The 20,402-nt window shown below is 40.8% G+C and overlaps 4 protein-coding genes and 2 pseudogenes across 4 annotated transcripts in view; 4 read left to right on the top strand and 2 right to left on the bottom strand.

The window, feature by feature from the left end:
* Positions 1–1,623: 1,623 nt before the first annotated feature.
* On the bottom strand, positions 1,624–3,565 carry LOC149111136 (uncharacterized). The gene has a single exon (XM_089292491.1). It carries the CDS (start codon positions 2,911–2,913, stop codon positions 1,624–1,626), a length of 1,290 nt encoding a protein of 429 aa, XP_089148617.1. The 5' UTR covers positions 2,914–3,565.
* A 1,451-nt stretch (positions 3,566–5,016) lies between these two features.
* On the top strand, positions 5,017–5,460 carry LOC149111135 (uncharacterized). Its single transcript, XM_089292386.1, has one exon. It carries the CDS (start codon positions 5,017–5,019, stop codon positions 5,458–5,460), a length of 444 nt encoding a protein of 147 aa, XP_089148512.1.
* Positions 5,461–6,065: 605 nt separating this feature from the next.
* LOC149111134 (protein CFDP2-like) lies at positions 6,066–7,203 on the top strand (annotated as a pseudogene).
* Positions 7,204–7,215: 12 nt separating this feature from the next.
* LOC149111133 (uncharacterized) lies at positions 7,216–9,314 on the top strand (annotated as a pseudogene).
* Positions 9,315–17,042: 7,728 nt separating this feature from the next.
* On the top strand, positions 17,043–19,650 carry LOC149111132 (uncharacterized). The gene is made up of 4 exons (XM_089290820.1): positions 17,043–17,644; positions 17,954–18,238; positions 18,854–19,085; positions 19,385–19,650. The coding sequence occupies exons 1-4, from the start codon at positions 17,600–17,602 to the stop codon at positions 19,645–19,647; spliced, it is 825 nt and encodes a 274-aa protein (XP_089146946.1). The 5' UTR covers positions 17,043–17,599; the 3' UTR covers positions 19,648–19,650.
* Positions 19,651–19,712: 62 nt separating this feature from the next.
* Positions 19,713–20,402, bottom strand: part of LOC110050663 (uncharacterized) — a 4,408-nt gene continuing 3,718 nt past the window's right edge. The window contains exon 5 of the mRNA XM_089292725.1: positions 19,713–20,402. This exon is cut by the window's right edge and continues 528 nt beyond it. Within this exon, the coding sequence (XP_089148851.1) occupies positions 19,876–20,402 (527 nt within the window). The 3' untranslated portion in view covers positions 19,713–19,875.

Raw genomic sequence — 20,402 nt, 5'->3', positions numbered from 1 at the left:
TTGAAAAGATGTCTGAGGGGTTGACTGTGGCTGAAAAGATGTCTGAGGGGTCGACTGTGGCTGAAAAGACGTCTGAGGGGTCAACTGTGGCTGAAAAGACGTCTGAGGGGTCGACTGTGGTCGAACGAAGAGCTGGGTTTGTCGAGGGGAAGTGAAACTAGTTTGAAAAACTGAGTCTGGACTACATGGTTGGACACAGTGGGGATGACTAGACATTGAACAAACATGCAAATGCTCTGTTAGCGACTTAGTGAGCTTTCAGGCCTTGCCTGCCGGGAGGCTGTTAATATTTTTTGATTAGTGTTATTGGTTATAGACTGTAACATCACAAGTTCTGTTCCGTTTGGCGAGTGGTTGGAAATACTGACTTTCCTTGCACAAGTCGCAAGTTGTGTTTTTACTATTTAATTCAGTAGGGCTTTTTGCTTCGAAGAACAATTTTCTTTCCAATTCCCAAGACATTATGTAAACTTCTTTAAAATTGGAAGCGGACGAATGTCTCAGATGATTCTTACGTAAAAAATAGGTTAAGCTGATGATGACCTAAAAGTTTACAAAAGCCTATGCATAGCATGAATAGGACACATGATCCTCCGAGAAACGGTTTTAGTTAGGAATTTGTATTTCGAAGCAATCAGCTTTTACCAATGGTATATGCAGTGAAATACCGTCTGCAGTTGTTTTGTTGTTCTGTTTGACTGCAGTTAACATTGTTAAAATTAATTTCATTGTCACATCGTACGACCACAGACATGAAAACAGTGGATGCCTTCATTAACGGCATGGTACTTGCTGGGAACAAGTGTTAAGTGTTTGTTAACTGATGTTTTGGAGAAATATAGAATGTAAAGTTGAAAGACTGTTCCAGTTGAAATAAAATTTTGTATTAACAGTATTTAAAGACGATTCTTTCAATACACAGGCTGGAAAGCACCCACATGTACTTACCCGATTTTCCAAGATCCCTTTTCATACTCCATGTACTGCTGAATACGACAAGGTGCCATAAGCACTTCTTTGTGGCAAAGATCCCTTGTGTAGCAGTAGTCATGAGTACTGATAACAATGATTTATGTTTTTCCCACTTGGGTTACTAATAATGATAGTGATAAATTCCACTGACCTGTTTGGGATCTATACCCTAAAAGGTACCACAAACTCTCCCACTGTGGACCTTTTAAGGCTGAACACCCTAAGTAGTATCATTATCACTTCTCAAACCCCTAAAAGGTACGACAAGCACCCCCATCCTTTTTATATGAGAGTCCCCCTCAGTGAAATACTCGAGTTGGGATGAATATTGGAGACCAAATGACAGGTTCTCACCCATAAATGTTACTGAAAAAAAAAATTAAATTGCATTTTCTATAAAACAGCAACCTTTATTTATTGTACAATTGTAGCATTGCATAAAGACAAATCCTCAAATTGAGGTAGAAGTTTTTATTTACCCTTAACAAACTATGATAACTGCTTAAAGTTTTAAACGAACAGACTATAACGTTGAAGAAGATTTGTGAATAGTAACACCACCAATAAGTCCTATTACAATGGCTGCGTCAAAAACAAAAATTTTTGTACATCAAATGGAAAGATGCGATGCGTCATTAGACAATTAAGTCATCATATGTTTTCTATTGCGTCCAAAAGTTTGATATATAGTTCCTTTGCTGCTTCGGGTGTCTCAGGCTGGTGAAGTCCATGCTCATTCATTAGTATTGTAGCCAGTTGTGAAAATGAATCTAAATAGTCAGCCAGAGGGTCACAGCAGCAAACCTCTTCGGGAATATTGATGTCGTCACCGACAATGGGGTACTTATAATCTCTTATTTGTCTCCCTGTTAAGGATGGCATGAAGTACAAAGTCTCGGGTCTTCTGGGGGGAGAATTGGGGTCAGTTGAAGGTCTAATGCGATGTAGATTCCATTGAATAGCAGCTCTTTGAAGCTCGTCTCGTATCAAACGCATATAGCAGAACTTTAAGCATTCCACATGCATGACATAACCATCACAATACAAACCGAGATCTCTCAAATCTTTGAAGTGATTAATCCACCACTCTGCAGAATTTCTTCGTAGCTGACCCCACCAGGCTTCAATCCTCTGATTCGAGGAAGACTTGCCATACATGAAGCTTTTGCTACCTGACAGAGAATCATTGCAGTCATGCTTAAAAAAACTTTGGATACCTGCTACTTTTACGTTTTCTGTTCCGTAATCAGCACGCACTACTCTTGCCATACCACCAACTTGTCTAACGCAGCCAACAAAATAATTTGCCACAACACGCGAATCGCTATTCGTAGAACCGACCTCCAGCCACATAATTCGCCTGCTAAATCCATCTATGCACCTGTGAACACAAAATCTAAAGGGTTTAAGTTTATCATAACCGTCAATGTGCCACAAGAAGTTCGGTCCCTTACCTCTATATTGTCTTCGCTTCAACCTGTTTCTTAGTCGTTCAGACACTCCCTCAGGATCTATTATCCTTAAAGCGTGACACACTGTTTCTTGACTAACCACCATTCCACAATCATTTCTTGGTCGCTGCCACATTGCACGGTAACCTATACAGATCCCACTTCCTTCCAGTTCTTGTTTGATTGCGCTAATGACCAAACCAAGGTCAGTATGATGTCCCCTTCTTTTTGAGCCACGCCTCTGCAATATTCTTTTCAGCTGTTGTGCGCTTATCCTGATTCCATGAGTGAGGACAACGAAGGCACAGATTTCACACTGTGTAAAATCAAGGCTAACATACCTTTCTATCAGTTGATCATGATTCGTGTGTGCTTGTTGTTCTAAGACAGGTAGGTACCTCTCAAGAACCGCTTGTGCCCTAAAGAAAAGGCAGCTTGAGAGAAGAAACACTGTAAAGACCTTTTCTGCCATTTTGACTCTTTTGGCCATGACACCGTTTTCATGAGCCTGCAATAAGTCTTTTAGCGTTCTGGGCCAACATTCTCAACTTTTCTTTCGCGACATTGCGACATCTTGACATCTCAACATCCTGACGTCCCGACAGTTCGACCTCCTGACACCTCAACACCTCGACATCTCAACATGTCAACATGTTGACATCCAAAACTCAACAACTCCACATCTCAATATCTCGACATTTCAATAGCTCAACACTTGGACATTTCGACATCTTGACAAGTCGATAAGCTGCATGTTTCTTGTGGGGCTCCGTAACAATCAAATATTTCCCCAGGATAACCTTTCAGCACAAAGTACTGTTATCAACGGGGTACTCTGTGGATACCTTCCATAGTGCTTGGACCTCTCTCCAGTCATTTCCCATTGTCCTGCGCACGATTGTAATGGCTGCAGCTCTACAATCCCTGAACCAAACAGATTTGAGTTGATTCATGATAACTGAAACAAATTGCATCATCTGGCTGCCACCAACTACAAGGAGAGTGGAAATGACTATGCACCCCTTGAATTGCTACAGAGTGTACTGGAAGTTGGAAGGTGTTTCAGAGTGGCAGTTCGTGCTGATGTTGCTGGATTTGCTGTGTGGGTGAGAAGCATTACCAGAGAAAAGAGAGGAGTTGTTGAAGCCATTGTACGAGAGGCTGATCTGGTGGGAACAGATGAGAGCAAAACCATTGATCTGGACTATTTTTGTTGTTCTTTTTTGTAACTTTGTGAATGTATTGCCTTGGCTAGTGGGTTTGTAAGTCATGTCGCTTACACGGATATGATCATTGTAAAGTAGTTTAACAGGTGTGAAGTAATAAAAGACAATTATAAAGTTTTAAACAAGTTTCTGTATTGTTTGATTCTGTATTGTTTGGAATTTGGTCACACCTCGTTGATCTGAATGAGATCCCCTTTCTGGCCTTTGACAGTTTGTATCTTAGAACCTATTATGCAAGCAGAAATCTTAATTTTGGCACATGGCAAATGTAATGTATTAAAGATCTCCCGGTGTAGACCAATTGGCACATTGAAAAAGATGCTGAAATTAAGCCCTCGCCAGATTCAAAAAGGGGAATTGAAGTTGCTTGACAAGCCTTCTCGTGAATTGTGTAAAGCAGGTACTCTCTGGCTACTCAAAGGTGTCAGTCGAAATGCTTGGGGAAAAACAAAGGCTATCTCAGTCCAAGCCATATTGCAAAATAGATCATCTATAATACCCATAAGTCTCTCGAGTCCAGTGGTGCTACCAGGTGATGTGGTCCTATTGCAGAGACAATTAGAGGTAGGTCTTGGGCCAACAGATGATGTTAGCCGAGGTCTGACGGTAGAGGAGTTGTTGAGCAATGAGAGATGGCTCAGAGGCCCTGCATTTCTGTGGGAAAATAAGTCATCATGGCCCACCAATCCAGTCTCCTTAGCCATTATTTCCGATGAAGACCCAGAAATCAGAGCTCGAGGTCAAATGAATCATGTTACCCAGATGGAGGAAAAACGACCACTGGACCTAATGATGCTCCAATGTTCATTATGGTACAAGTTCAAGAGAGCTGTTGCTTGGCTTCTGAGACTTGTACAATTCTTAAAGCAAAGGAGGTGCTTGTGAGTTTCATCACCTGTTGATGTATCACCTTGTGGCAGGCTGTCTATTGATGAATTACTATATGCGGAGGCTCAAATCATCAAGTATGTGCAGAAATCAGCCTCTCTACCTGTGATTAAGGCCCTCCATGATGTAAGGCATGGAGAACCTGAGAAGTGCACAATGAAGAATATCGGTTCATTTGGCTCAGTGTACAAATTGAGACCATTTCTAGATGAAGAGGGATGTTGAGAGTTGTCAGTAGGCTTCAGAATTCTACTTTGAAGTACCCATCAAAACATAAATTGTTGTTACCTTCCAAGCACCGTGTTACCAAGCTGCTTGTTATGGATGTCCATGAATCTGTGGGACACCTAGGCCAAGAATACGTCCTGACCAATTTAAGACAGAAGTACTGGATTATCCAGGGACAGGCCGCTGTCTGAAGAGTACTTGGTAACTACTTGACCTACCGAAAACAAAATGCTCTAAAGGGCCAACAAGTAATGGCAGATTTACCCAGCGACAGGCTAACTCCTGATGAGCCCCTGTCCTCTTACGTTGGCATAGATTTGTTTGGTCCATTGTACGTGAAGCAAGGCAGAAGTACTGTAAAACATTATGGATGTCTTTTCTCTTGCTTAACTATGGGAGCAACCCACATTGAAGTGACCGAATCTCTTAAAACGGATTCGTTTATCAACACTCTTCGCAGATTCATTAGCAGAAGAGGAATGCCAAAGATGATAAGAGGTGACAATGGTACCAATTTAACTGGCGGAGAGAGGGAGATCCATGAGGCCATAAACAGCTGGAATCAGCAGAAGACTGAAGGGTTTTTACACCAGAAGAACATCGAGTGGAAGTTTAACCCCCCTGGAGCATCACACATAGGAGGAATCTGGGAACAAGTAATTCGTTCAGTGAGAAAGATTCTGAGTCCTTCTTAGAGAGCAATTGGTTTCTGGAGAGGCACTGCAAACATTGATGGTGGAAGTCGAGGGAATTCTGAATGGATGACCTTTGACTGCTAACAATGATAGTTCTATCGACGCAGAACCTTTGACTCCCAAGCACTTGTTACTGCTTCAAACTTTCCACCAGGAGTCTCTGTGAAGATTGATTTATACTGCCAATGTCGCTGGAAGCAGGTTCAATACCTTGCAGACGTATTTTGAAAGAGATGGTTGTTAGCTAGAACACTTACCAAGCTTGCAAGAACGGCTGAAATGGATCAAGACACATGATTTGCTGTGGGCGACCTAATTCTCCCACCCTTATGGGATCACTACCTTATCGTGGTAGGGTGGTTTGCGTGTCCCAATAACCCGGAGAGCTATGCCAGCTGGAGTCTTGTACTCCTGGTAGGGCCGTGACAAAAAGTGATCTTCTGGCGCTCCAGGTTGGGGGTTTGGCACAGGGCCAACAACCCTGTCCTGTTAAAAAAAATCATTATGTTACAGAAACAGCAGCAAAGGATACAACCACAACTGTGTGCCATGGCCTTTCAGAGTCACCTCAAATTACACGGATGAATGGCAGTGGTGAAATCTGCAAGGAAGCCACTAGCAGGATTATGAAAGTCCTAGGCACCAGGACTAAGACTAGAATACGTTTTTGGAATGTACGAACCCTGTATCAAACAGCTGAAATGAGGTGCTATTGCTTGCATATTCTAGGAGTCAGTGAGAGCAGGTGGACAGGTTCTGGCAGAGTGAAGACATCAACTGGAGAACCTGTGCTGTATGCTGGCAGGGATGACAACCAACACCATGAGGGAGTTGCCATCATACTCAAGAAAGGATTGGAAAAGTACCTCTTAGAGTGGAAACCAATCAACAGCAGACTTATGACAGCTAGAATGCAGGGGAAGCATGTTAACCTGTCCCTTGTCCAATGTTATGCACCAACAAACGACAGTGATGACACCACGAAAGACAGCTTCTATGCACAACTGCAAGCTGAAACTGGAGAAACTACCACGTCATGACATGCTGGTTATAATGGGTGATCTTAATCCAAAGGTAGGAAGTGATAATTTGAGCTATGACAGAGCAATGGGAAAGGAAGGCTGTGGTACTATGAATGAAAATGGAGAACGTCTTGCAGAACTGTGTGCAGCATACAACCTGGTCATTGGAGGAACAATCTTCCCTCACCGTGATATTCACAAGCTTACACAGTGCTCTCCTAACAGTAGAGATCGGAACCAGATTGATCACTTGGTGATTAATGGCACATGGGGACGCTCACTTCTGGATGTTAAGGTGAGAAGAGAAGCTGATGTTGGCAGTGACCATCATCTTGTCATGGTGTATGTTAAGCTGAAGCTAAGAAGCACTCGTTGAAAGCCATCTTGCAACCAGCGCTTCAACATAGAGAACTTGAAAGAGCCATCAGTGAAGAATGCCTTCATCTCTCAACTCAGAAATTGATTTCAATCCTTGGCAGTTCTGTCTGATGAGCCTGAACCTGATGAGGTCAACAATATATGGAAGCAAGTGTCATTCACTTTCACAGAGAGCAGCAAGGCGTGTCTAGGTTTTAAGAAGGCAGTAAAGAAGAAGAAGTGGATAAAGCCAGCAACCTTAAGAGCCATCGAGGGCAGACAAAATCTGAAGAAGAAACTACTTGACACCAAATCAGAAAGGTTGCTAGAACGCTATAAGATCCAGTACAGAGAGGTTGACTGAAGTGTTAAGAGAATGGCAAGAGCTGACAAACACGCATATATTGATGAACTTGCCACGCAGGCAGAGAATGCAGCTAACAGAGGAGAGCAGGGAAAGGTTTACAAAATCACAAAACTGGTATGTGGCAAGTATGGGGGCAGAAAGGTACCCCCTGTTAAGGATTTACAGGGTAGACTTGCTTACCACCGAAAGAGAGCAGGAGGCTCATTGGGCAGAGTACTTTAACGATGTCCTCGACAGACCCCCACCCACAGTTGAAGCTGACATTCAAGAGGCTGAGACCGACCTGGATGTGAACACAGATCCTCCAAACAAGCACGAAATCATTGCAGCCATAAAAACCTTAAAAAACAAGAAAGCTCCTGGCCAAGACAGCTTGAATGTGGAGCTTTTCAAGGCTGACCCTGAACTTTCAGCAAGGATTCTACAGCCCCTGTTTACTGCAGTGTGAGAGCAGGAGAGAGTGCCAGATGACTGGACCAAAGGTACCATCATAAAGATCCACAAAAAAGGTCCACTAAGTGACTGCAATAACTGGCGTGGCGTCACCCTCCTATCCACCCCAAGTAAAATCCTGGCAAAGATTATCATCCAACGAATCTTCTGTGCAGTAGATCAGCAGCTCAGGCAAGAACAGGCTGGATTCCACAGGGGTAGGGGTTGTGCAGATCAGCTATTCACACTGCGTAACATCATTGAGCAATGTACCGAATGGCAGAGGCAGCTGTACATAAACTTTGTAGATTTCCAAAAGGCTTTCGCAGTATACAGAGACAGCTTGTGGCACATACTTCAAGCCTATGGTGTTCCCCAGAAGATTGTCCAACTTATACAGAGCTTCTATGAAGCCTTCACTTGTAGCATAGAGAACAGTGATATCAGTTTTGAGGTAAAGACGGGCGTCAGACAGGGTTGCATGATGTCTGCACTGCTATTCAACTTAGCCATTGATTGGGTTATGCGCCGTACCACAGAAGACCATCCCAGGAGCATCAGGTGGACCCCTCTTCTCCACCTTAGAGGATCTAGATTTTGCAGATGATTTAGCTCTGCTTTCTCACACCCACAGCCACATGCAAGAGAAGACCAGCCTTTTAAGTAAATATGCACACCAGGTGGGACTACTTACCAAAACAGAGGTCATGACCCTTAACATCTCTAACCGCCAGCCCATTAAGGTGAATGGAAAAGACCTCCCAATGACTGATCAGTTTAAATACTTGGGCAGCATTGTCAGGCAAGATGGTGGTGCAGGCTTAGACATCCAGAGCCGGCTAAACAAAGCCAGAAACACCTTCAGGATGCTGAACAATGTGTGGCGGTCGTCACAGTAAAGTGCACATACCAAGCCCAAGATCTATCAGAGCTGTGTTCTGTCTACCCTTTTGTATGGGTCAGAATGTTGTTGAATGTTAGAAAGTGATCTGGGAAAGCTGTCAACCTTTCACACCAAAAGTCTGCAAAAAATACTTCGCATCTTCTGGCCTCAGACCATTTCCAACAAGGATCTGCTTTCGCGGTGCAAACAGGAGGACATGGGTAGTATTATTATGCAACGAGGCTGGAGGTGGATTGGCCATGCCATTTGAAAGGATAATGAATCCATCACAAAGACAGCACTATTCTGGACTCCCGAAGGCAGGCGCAAGCGTAGCAGGCCTAAGAATAGATGGTGTCATACTGTAGAGACAGAATTGAGGGGCTTAAAACAGAGCTGGAACAAGATCCAACAGCTGGCCAAAGACAGACAGAAGTGGAAGAACTTTGTTGCTGCCCTACGTGCCAGTGGGCACTGGGCAGTGAGTGAGTGACCTAATTCTCACCGCTGATGAAAGAGTTCATCGTGGCCAATGGCCTTTAGGTCACGTTCTTGAAGTACACCCAGAAAGGGATGGATTGATCCGATCAGTCAAGGTTGCCACAAAGTCATCTATATTGACGAGGCCAATTTCAAAATTGTGCTTCCTCAAACAAGAGAACTCACTTCTAAGGAAGAACTCTATTTGATTTATATAGCTATCGTGTCACCAATTTACAATCAGAAAGACCTTTAATTTGTGCACTAGACGTCATGCTTGAACTTTGAACACTAGTAGGCTTACTAAACACCATTACCCCTTGACTCAGAGGTATTACGCAGTTTATTACATTTATGGTTAAACCATATTACATTTATGGTTGTCTAGTTTATTACATTTATGGTCAAATTTTATTACATTTATGGTTGGTGGATTCATTACATTGGTGGTTAAAACTTATTACATTTATGGTCAGTATTACATTTGTGGGTGATACAGATGCTGCGTTTGTTTATGAATTTGTTCTTGGAAGAGTCTGATATTTTTTGTCAATTTTTTTTCATCGTAAAATAAATGTTGTCCTTTATCCTACCTTATCCTACTTGAGATTCTCAGTAAAACTATCTCTGTTTTTATTGTTTATTTGACTTTCTTTGTGTTGTTTGTAGCCCTAAATTATTGCTTTCGAACTTGAAAATTCACGTTCATTGTTGGCTGTCCTGATTTTGCCGTCTGGTGAAATTACAGGCAAATGACTATGCAGAAAATCACAACTGGATACTTAACAATTATTCCATGAGCGCGCGTTGGATATGAGATGGTAAATAGCCAACAAGGCCCATAGGGCCGAGTTGGCTATAACCAGTCTCATATCCAACAAGCGCGAATGGAATAATTGTTTTATTAAATTCGGTGCGTTTGTATTCTTGGAAATATAGCTTAATTTTATTGGATTTTAATTTTACAAAACGACCGGAAGTCGATGTAACAAAAACAACAACAAGTGGGAAATCACATGACATGCGTGCCGTTTGTAAAATTAGTTGAATGAAAAATTTGAGAGCGAAGCAAGCGAATTTGCTGAATGAAATTGCAATCAAGTAGAATTCAAGAAACGTCTATCAAATGAAGGAGATACAACCTTGGTCAGAAAGTTTGAAAAGCGTTCAAGTTCGAGTCCTGGAGATGAGCCAAATAATTGTACATTTGCACATTGCCATTGTAATAATGCTGCGGAAAACTTTGATCGCCATGTGACAGACGTTGTGCCAAAATTATTCTCGACAAGATCTCTCTCGGGATTCCCTTGCTTTGAAAGCCTTGGCATTTCGAGCTGTATGTGTGGAGCTCATTGTTGGTCAGTTTTAGAGTCAAGGACAGAAACTATCTTAGCGTCAGATTCATCTTCAGAATCTCCGAGGCCACCCTGGTGGTTTTTCGTGGCTGGTAAAGAACCGGGCTTACTTCGGTTCAGCTCAAAACACTCAACTCCTTGAGGTGTTTTTCGCAAGGACAGAATTGTTGGCGCTAGCTGTCGTTGATTCTCTCGTCGTTGTCGGCCAAAAAAGAGACTGAGATGAAACTAGGTCGTCCTCTGTAGCTGTGCGGGATTCTTGCTCTCGGCCGATCCGAGCTTGCTTAGTCGAACAGTTTCCGCATCTGCTCATTGGAAACTGGTTTCTTATGGACTACGCCGGCAATTATGCCTGTTTTCCTGCGGCCTTTTACAAATGCATAAACTCTAATAGTTTATTTGCCTGGTCAGAGATAATGGAAAACGGTTTGTTGTGCGGCGGTGTGCGAAGGAAATGATCAACTGGCGGCTTTAATGGATTTAATCAATGAACTTTTGCAATGCGTGTCATCTTTCTTCCTCGCAGACAAGTAAAAACACTTCAACTGAACATTCAGTTCTTCTTTTGGCATTTCTTATATCGGTTTCGAAAATTTGGTGCCACCAGGACTAGCAAGCCATTCTGTTCAGGTAAAATTTGTTTTTGTTACATAATCTTCATGAATGCGTAAAATCTCGCCAGTCATGTTTTAATTTTGCAACTTTAAGGGAAACTTAACGTATACGTACCGTTAAATAATCTTATCTCGAGCTTTGTGGCTTTTTTGTTGTTACTGGGACGGCATTGTCCATAATTTCCTGTATTTCCTGTGTAGATAGCTCACTGAATCTACTTTTTTTCATCCATTTTTTTTGTCGACGAAACTTCGCTTCACGCGAAAAAGCTCATGCCGAGCGACATTTGCCCCTTTCATTTCCATATAAGGTCAAACGCAGGTATAATGGCTGGTAACCGAGATCCAGTGAACCAATAAGAAAGCTAGAATTGCATTATTCGAGGCTGAGAATTTAATAATTTCTATTATACCTGCATTCTTCAAATTTTTCAGTAAAATCCTATATGTGGTGTCTCAAGTATCCAAGTATCCATAAATGTTTTCGAATTCAATATTTACGAAAATTATTTGACACTGGGTTTCCATACAGTTTTCCAGCCTGCTAAAATAGCGGCAGACTCTCACAATGATTCTCTGATGAAAAATTTGTAGTAGTTTTATCCTTTTCTTACATCCTCTTCAAAGAAAAAATTCACTGTCAAATGTGGCATTCTAGCAATTGTTATACCTTATTATTATGGCAAATTAACGTGACTTAAATTAAAAAGAATTTGAGGGAAATTTCCTTTAAAAAAGGGAATTAACGCGAGGGACGGAGCAAATTTTCAAATGAAGAAAATTAACGCAACTTTTGATGTCTCTTCAGGTAGGCAAGACGAGTCACTTGCCTCATCTAGATTTTAACCCAAATTAAAAACAAAATATATTTAGTTTGGAAAATAATCCCCAGTTGAACAAGACTGATTTTCCTCAATAAATACAAACAAATATTTAACAACACTGAAAATGGTGTTGCAGAGCTTATAGATTTCAAAGTTTTCTGGTGGGGCCGTTGGGGAGTGGGGAATCTCGCCTCCAGACCCCCTAGTGGCTCATGCGTTTGCCGAATGCAGATCTTGCCTCATCTATGCTAGAAGTGTGGCTATGGCCTTGTTTTTGAGATACTTTGGCTGTTGTACCGCTCTTGTAAAACCAAGAATAAACTATAAATATTGCAGATGTGTACGGAAAAGAGAAGGTTTTTGTTTCCTAGTTTCTCGGACAGAATGAAGTTAAGGTTTAAATTAACGTGAATTTTGAGAATTTGCATCAACTTCATGTTCCTATAATAAGTAGTTTTATAATCTACTGTACCCTCACTACAATGTACCATCACAGCACTTTCTTTTAACCATAGGAATCTTGCAATTGTCAGTCCACTGATGCTGATTTGATCATGATGTTCCTAATGGTCATAATAGAAATAAGCCTGGTTCTCCTTTTATTGCACAGGAAAACGGAGATGATTGACTGAATGGTAGGCAAGTGCCAGGAACATGGTCAGAAGCTTTAGAAATACTCCAAACTAACTATACCAAATCACTTGTGATTGAAGCTTTAGCAGTTGCTTTGCACTACAAGCTTATTATCATAACAGTAAATGGGGTAAATTACCTGATTCTTCCACTATACCTTTAGCAGTATAAACCTTATAAATCCAAAGCTCTGGTAAATGGCCACTTTGGAAATTCGAAAAAGAGGCCATATCTAGAGTTGGTAGCTTTCAAGAATAAACTCCGATAAGCTACTGCATAATGAAACAATAGATGATGATCACTTACAAGTCAGAGCAAATGTGTGGTTCTGTAAATTGTAGTATGAGCTAAAGCAAAGGCTAACCCTGAAGCTGTGTTACTATTTCTATCAAATTATTGTTTTTTTTTTAAATTTAATTTTGAAGCCATTACAATATCTATTCTTTAAAAATATGTTGATGCCTCAACAGCAGGTATATTTCAGTATTATAATTTTGAATCTTATGCCCTCCAGGATGAGAACTTTGTGAAAATCATCAAGCCAAAAGAAGGCACCACATTAGATACCCTCTTCTTTGGACACCCTGGGAACCACTATTGTCACTGCATAATCAATTAGCTCATTGCAAAACATGCTGTTATTCCATCACATTGCACCATTTTTGCCCATGTTGGTAGCGTCGGTAATGCTTTGCACCATTTGGAGTTTAAATTTGGTCTCTCCGCTTGAACAGTGGTCTTTTTGTTCTGTACTCCACAAAGACAGTTGTCTTTTGTGATTTTTCCCAGCTTGTTCAACCACCATCAGCCTGCTATTTCTATGGCTGATCAACCTAATGTTCTTCCTGACCCACCAGCTCCTGCTGGAGTGCAATAAGACGTAGAGCCAGTGCAAAATCCTCCTCAAGAGGTAGAATCAATAGCAGAACCTGCCCCGGCACTGTAGACAAGGTAAATTTACTTTTTCTTGTTTGCTTTATGTGAAGGGTTAGTCTTGCAACATTTTCGATGGGTTTTTTCTGCTTAGCCTGGTTAGTGTTTTTTGTTTGGTCATGTAATTTTGTGTAGTTCTATTTTGGTGCGCAATACACTCTGTCAGCACGTGTCTTTTTGGTGTTTTCTACACGCTTTGGTTGGACTTTTTTATGTAGGAATGTTCTTGCACCCCACTTGTCGTTTGTTTTCCCTCTGTATTGCCTTCATTTTTGCCTAGTTCTAAATTTCTTTTAGCTGTTTGTTCCTTCAATAGTTTGGGTTTCGTCTTGGTATCTGTTTATTTCAGTATTTTAGGAAATCTTTAGTTTCTGGCATGATCAATTTGGGACAGATTTAGCACCACTTATAGTAAGAAAAGCCTTGTTTGTATCATGTCTCCGGTGAAAAAATTTAGTATAGAGCACTTGTACTTTGGTATACTGCTAGTTTCTACTGGCAAAGGCAATTTGTGGTATGTATGTGTTTGAGTATTATGGGTTTCCACTGGCGACATCAGTTTTGTGTGCATTTTAATTTGGTATTCCACCAGTGAAGGAGTTTGGTACAATGTTTGTACTTTGTTATAATGCTAGTTTTACTGAACCGGTGAAGAAACAATCCTTGACAAAAGTCCTTGGCACACTTGGATCAGATAGCACGAAAATGCATTGACAAGGTATTTGGGGACAATACCTACTGACATCATTAGAATAGGGAACCCCCTTCCCACCCGACAATGTTGTAAGCAGGCAATGATGAATTCATCACGATAAACAGCATTGAATTGGGGCAAAGGAGGCAAACTGATAATTGCTTTGACAGATATTGGAAAAGTGGCAAGGTGTGCCAAGACTTTCGTCAAAGATCGTAGCTTGTGGTATAGAAATTAGAAGTTGTGCATGATTTATGGACTTCCACTGGTGAAGGCAGTATTACCCTCAGTTTAAATCAGTATCCCACCAGTGAAGGAGTTTAGTGGAGCATTGGTACTTAATTTGGTATACCACTAGTTTTTACTAGCAAATTACGGCATCTCTTCGGTACGTGTTGCAATTGATGTACTTATAACTTGGGGATTTCCACTGGTGAAAACAGTTTCGTGGGGTATATGCATAGTTTTATTTATCTGGTTAAACTTTTTGAGTGTTACTCTTTGCCACACGTGAAGGTAATATTGTGACATAAAGGAATGTATTGTTTTCTTGCACTGATTTTATTGTGGACTCCACTGGTGGAGGGTGTTTTAGTATACTGCCAGTGATGTTTTGAGTTCATTATTTCTTGGAGAGCTTTGAGGCATATAGTACAGCCCAAAAATAGTGCACATGCAAGAACTTCTTTTTGCGTCTGCAAGAAGTCAACTTCTTGTGGCTTCTTGCGGGTCGCTTGCTCTTGGATCCTGCAAGCCGCAAGAACTTCTTTGCGGTTAGAAGTTAAAACCGCAAGAACTTCTTTGTGGTAGGATTTTCGAAACGCAAGAACTTCTTTGCAGTGGGATTTTCAAACCGCAAGAACTTCTTTGCGCTAACATTGTAGCACAAAGAATTATGCATAAGACGCTACATGCGAAGGCAAAAGGCATGGTCGAATCTATATTTTTCCAGCACTTACCGTAAGAATTACTATAGTGACAAATTCTTAACTCTTGATTAAACTTTAGGTTGAGACTGAAGTTTTTTCCTGATGTGAACCACTGAAAACGAGTCTTCTCCATAAGTTCTGATTCATTTCGATTATGTAAGCTTATGGTTACATTATTAACACATGAATATCTTAATTTAATCGCATGTACATTTATCTAAAATTGCGAGATTTCTGCTTGTAATTTTGGAAGTTTTCAAACAGATTCAAGGAGCATCACCTGGCAACTCGCTAAATCTGAATTATGTCTAAAGAAGAGGCTCGAAGAACACACAGGTTTCATTATTTTATTTTGCTCGTTCACCTCCCATTCTTGTCCAAAGAAGAGGCTCGAAGAACACACAGATTTCATTATTTTATTTTGCTCGTTCAGCTCCCATTCTTGTCCAAAGACAAACACTCAGAGGAGTGCGGACTCTGGGGATGATAATGGTTTGGCTCCAGGACTAGTTCAGATTTGTTACCTTAGTAGCCATAACTTTGTTGGAACATCTGTGAACATCCAGTTGATGTCAAATTAAACCTAAACATGTATGGTGAATACACCAGAAATTGGATACTCGCTTTTGTTAATGCCAACAAAACTCCAACTGAGGTTGTTATCATTCTTCAAGAACAGAACGTTGTTGTAAGAACAACAGTTGCTTGAATTATATGGCAAGCCAGGGAAAGAAAGCAAGGACAGCAGCTTGAAGACTGCTGTGGGCGACCACCAAAAGCCAGTTCACCCATGAAGAGGAAAATCGATGAGGTCTACAGGTGGGATCCCGAGGTCACGGCTTCTGAACTGAAAAACGTTTAGAGAATGACCTTACTGGGATTAGAATTGGAGTCAGCACAATTAAGAGGGCACGGAAGGCAGCAGGCTGTAACACCTCAGTCAATTTAGGGCGGAGCACTGGACTGAAGGGACACAAAAAAAAGTGCGTGCACTCTACAAATACCTGCAAAAACACGTAAACTGTGTGGAACATGAGCTTTTAGAAAAATCGTCCCTGTTTGGTTTAATGTTATGACGGTTTTAAGAGAGTAATTCAAGTGTCAAAGCCGCTATTTTGTTTGTTTTTGTGTTTTGATTGTTTTGTTTTGTTTCATTTTGTTTCAGAAAAAGTCACACATCAGATCATTAAGATTTATTCACACATCATTGTGTGGAAACCTGTAAAGAGGGAGTGACCTGGGACATCAATCAGCGTCAATTGTTTCTAATTAGATTTATCCTTATAAAAAGAGAACTTAAACACATCTTGCCATAAATCCGATACCTGAGTACTGGAAACCTCAATAGTGTTATCATTGCGTGAATCATCCATTTGACCATGGCTTCATGAACAAGCACTAGACATTACAGACAAGCAGCCCTTTACTTCCCTGGAGACAAAACTGTTGACGTTATGGACACTGCAAAGATTATGGCAACCGAGGCTGAAATCTTTACTGGGAATACCGTGAAAGTGATGTGGGTAATTTTAGGCATCATCGAAGCAAGGATTCTGTTATTACATAGTAAGTAACAGCTTTTCTAAATCACACATTCATTAATAGAGCTATGCTACTGGTGATTATGACAGAGAAAGAGTAAGAAAAATTACGAACTACAAAATTGGCTTCTTTCGTGATGTAGCTCTTTTAAACTAAGAACACGTCAGTTCTCTTAGACTAAATCCAATTACCATTTTGGAAGAATAAGTAAATAACCATAACGTTATACCTTCAGTTAAAATGACTCTTTTTTTAGAAACGCTCAATATTTAGTTTGCAAATTATTCAGCCTGCAATTTTTTTCACCGAGGTGTAAGGAAAGTTTCTTACTCTCTTAGATGATCCATCACAGTGCAACAGTTTTCTTCTTGATTGGAGCCAGAGACCTGAGAAATAAGGATTTGATTGCCGATGACAACGACAGCGAAGACAAACAAACGATGGAAACTGTTGTAGTGGATGAAGATCAGGTAAGTTTTCTGTAGTTTATCCATTGTTATTATGGGGTTACAAATTTGAGGTAGCACTGACAAGAATCGTAACAAAACTGACATAAGAACATGCAATAACTAGACACTGCGGTAACAAATAATTCATTTCTAAGGTAGCAGCTGGTTCCCCTACCTGTTGAGTTTGCTAAGTTTGAGTTCGCTACCCTCGACTTCCAGTTGGCTAGAAGGACTAAAATTCACGAAACTAAACTGTAGAATTACCTGTGTAACATTAAAGATTAAATTTTTCTTCGGGACCGAGTAACTAAGAAAAGAGTAGAAGTTGTGATAACTTTATTTCATTACAAACGACTTGATCGTAGTTTTAAACTCAAAGGGAATACATGCCTGTATGCTGTCATTCAGATAGTTTACAAATCTTTTACGATTGCTAATGAAAAACATAACGGGATTTTTAAGTTCTAAATGTAAAGCTTTGCATGTTTGTTCATTTATGTTCCAATTCCGTGCCAGGTTGAAAGACTGTTTTTGTTTTCATTTAATTTACCTTAATAATCTTTGCGATTATTTTTGTTGTTAAGCTCTGAAACGTAAGAAGACTTCTGAAAGGAGACGTGTAGCTATGCCCAAAAAGGCAAAGAAAGGCAATGAAAATACATGTGGCAAGGTACTTGTAGAGTATTATAAAGTAGTGATCAATGCAGCCCATGATGAGCTTTAACTGGATATCTCAAAGTCTTGTACTTCCACTCCCAGACTCTGAATTTCTGGCAACTTGTAAAATATGCAAACTTAGTTATTCGAAGTAACTACTGGAGGAGTAAATTAATTTTCAATTTTCAAAATCTCAGCCTCTGGTTTATCCTTAAAATATTCTTTAAATTTCACAAATTTCAACCTCGATGTTCTTATAAAATGTATTCTTCTAAAAAAAGGAAGAGTGTACATAGTTTAAAATACCTGTCTCGCTTTTCAGATATTATGTACGACCCAGACGAGAGAGGACCATCTAGATGATGAGGACACCTATGACCTCCCAGAAACACCAAGTGTGCCATCATCAGTATCGCCCAAGGCAGCCACTCCACCTCATCAAGTCAAGGAACCCTTCAGTCTGCCAGGAGTCCTTGACTGCAGTCCAGTTCATTCACTGAAACCACACTCTCCTCACCGTCATTTGACGTTTAGCCCAGTAATAAATATTCAGTCTCCTAGTGCCAGCCGTGATAGCATCATCACCAGGAGAGACTTCACTAAACTGGTGAGTAACATCTACTTTTCTAGATAAGGCATTTTTTGTGGCCCTATATTGATCTTAAGTATCTTAGGGCCTCTTCATACGAGCCAGGGGTGACTTGGTTTCTGAGATCTCGCCTTGTCACTCTTTTTCTTGTAAAAATTTCCATGTTTTTATCCGAGAAGCCGAGCTGGTGCGGTTGCCAAGATCTCAGTAACTGGGATGAAAATTTTCCATGTGAGCACTCCAGCTGGGGTGACAGGGACAAAAGTTTTTGACAAAGTAGCTTCGCTCTAGCCTTAAAAATTCTCTTGAATTTCATCCCAGTCGACTGGGCTCAAATTTCCGTTATGAACAGATAACAAAATTTGTCCCGGTAACTAAGCCAGCTCAGTTACTGGGCTCATATCATAGGCCCTTAGTTACTTAGGCCTTGGGCTTAGACCAGTTCTATAACCAGTTATTTGATCATTACCATACCTGCGTACAACAGGGTTTCATTTGCATTTAGGCTGATGCCTTTGGTCAAACTTTTCACTTATAACTGTTGTCTAAGCTAAGCGTGATACAATGTTTAAGTGTCAACACTAGCGGAAGATTATCAGTTCGTTATTTTAAACGCTTTCTTTATAATTGCAGGTTAATTTGGTAGAGAGCCTGAGTAAGTCTGTGCAATCAATTGATGCAAAACTCAATCAGCAGTCAGAGGAAGTTGGGGAAATCAAGTTGGCGCTGCAACGTCTAGAGCGGCCTCAAAGGAGCCTTCCACATCCAACACCTATGGAGCCGCCAGTGCCTCCACAAGTTGAACCTCCTGTCCAGACACAGAATCTCTTGGCATCCCTGCTCCTGGAACAAGACTGCGACAGAGGTTACCTTTGTTATGTTTTAACTGTAGAGCACATAATAATTACCACACCTGTCGGTACTTGAAGTTAATTGAAGTAAAATATATTGTAGCTGAAAAGGGAGTTTCAATGAAAATGTATATATGTATGCGTCTAAGAGATTTTGGCCATTTCTCAATCTGGTCTTCCAGACTTGAAAAGGAGATTACAGTTCCTATAAACCACCAACCTGCAGTGCAAGCAGTTTTAATTATGAACAGTCCCTTCATTGTTTTTTTTCATTTTTGTCGCTAAAACCTCTCCCTGTTTCTTTCTGTTTTAGTGAGAATTGGTGGAATGCTTGGTATGACGCTGGGGATTGAGAATTACTGCCATCTGCAGACCCTCACTCAACCAAAGAAATTCACGCTTCCATTAGCGGAGAAACTCTATGGCCTGGAGCAGATGGCTACAGCAAACGTCACCAAGAAAGACTGCAATAAACAAGTTGACCTTCAAATTACCCAGGCAATTAAAAGTGAAGTTCTTCCTCATTGTCTACTGAGGAACAGACAAAATTATGGAATGGCTGCATTGCTAGTATAGCATGCATATAGCATTGCTAGCCATTTTCTCTACGCGAATTTGTTTATTAATGTGCTATGTAAGACAGACAATGATGTCGCTCATTGTAATTACACTTAGACGTCTTAGGGTAGGCCACAAGAATGACGGCCTGGCAAAATTTAAAAAGCGCCACCAAGTTACTATCAAATCTGTTGTGAAAGCAATAAACACGTGACGTTATTATCATTTCTAGGCATTTTCTGCGCTTCAAAGAGAACCCATCTCGTAAATTTCGCTACTATTTAAGAACTGATTGAATTCATGCTTGAACTCAGAATAGCTTTCAAATCTTGTCAAAATGGTTAAGGTTTTATTGCAGGTCGATGCATGGGGTGCACGACTGAGCCCCTGGGATGAATTGAAAGACACCATTATACCCTTACCGACAGGAGTTGATGTGGACCCTGTCACAAAGTGAAGGAAGTTAAGCAACTGATCACCATCCAGGCCCTCAATGTAAACGGTCAAAAAATTGTACACTTGCTCTTCCTCGGGTCTCAAATCTTCACATTCTACTCTGACATTTTTCAACACGTTTGCGCAGGTTGGAGAAAGAACTTGGTACAATTCAGAAATTCTCTGAAGTGTGAGACCTGTTTTCAAAGAAACCATACCAGTTATTCCACTTTGCATGTATGACAGGATTGCCATCGGTTTGATGAGGAATTCGCATCGCACCATAGTGAGTATGTGCTCGCGAAGTTCGTCTTGTGATGTTGCAGGAAGACATTGCA

Source organism: Orbicella faveolata, unplaced genomic scaffold (assembly GCF_042242905.1).
Source record: "Orbicella faveolata isolate gen_17 unplaced genomic scaffold, um_ofav_v1 contig_24, whole genome shotgun sequence".
NCBI lineage: Eukaryota > Metazoa > Cnidaria > Anthozoa > Scleractinia > Merulinidae > Orbicella > Orbicella faveolata.
The sequence above is the reverse complement of the archived record's forward strand: the minus strand, read 5'-3'. Positions and strand labels throughout refer to the sequence as shown.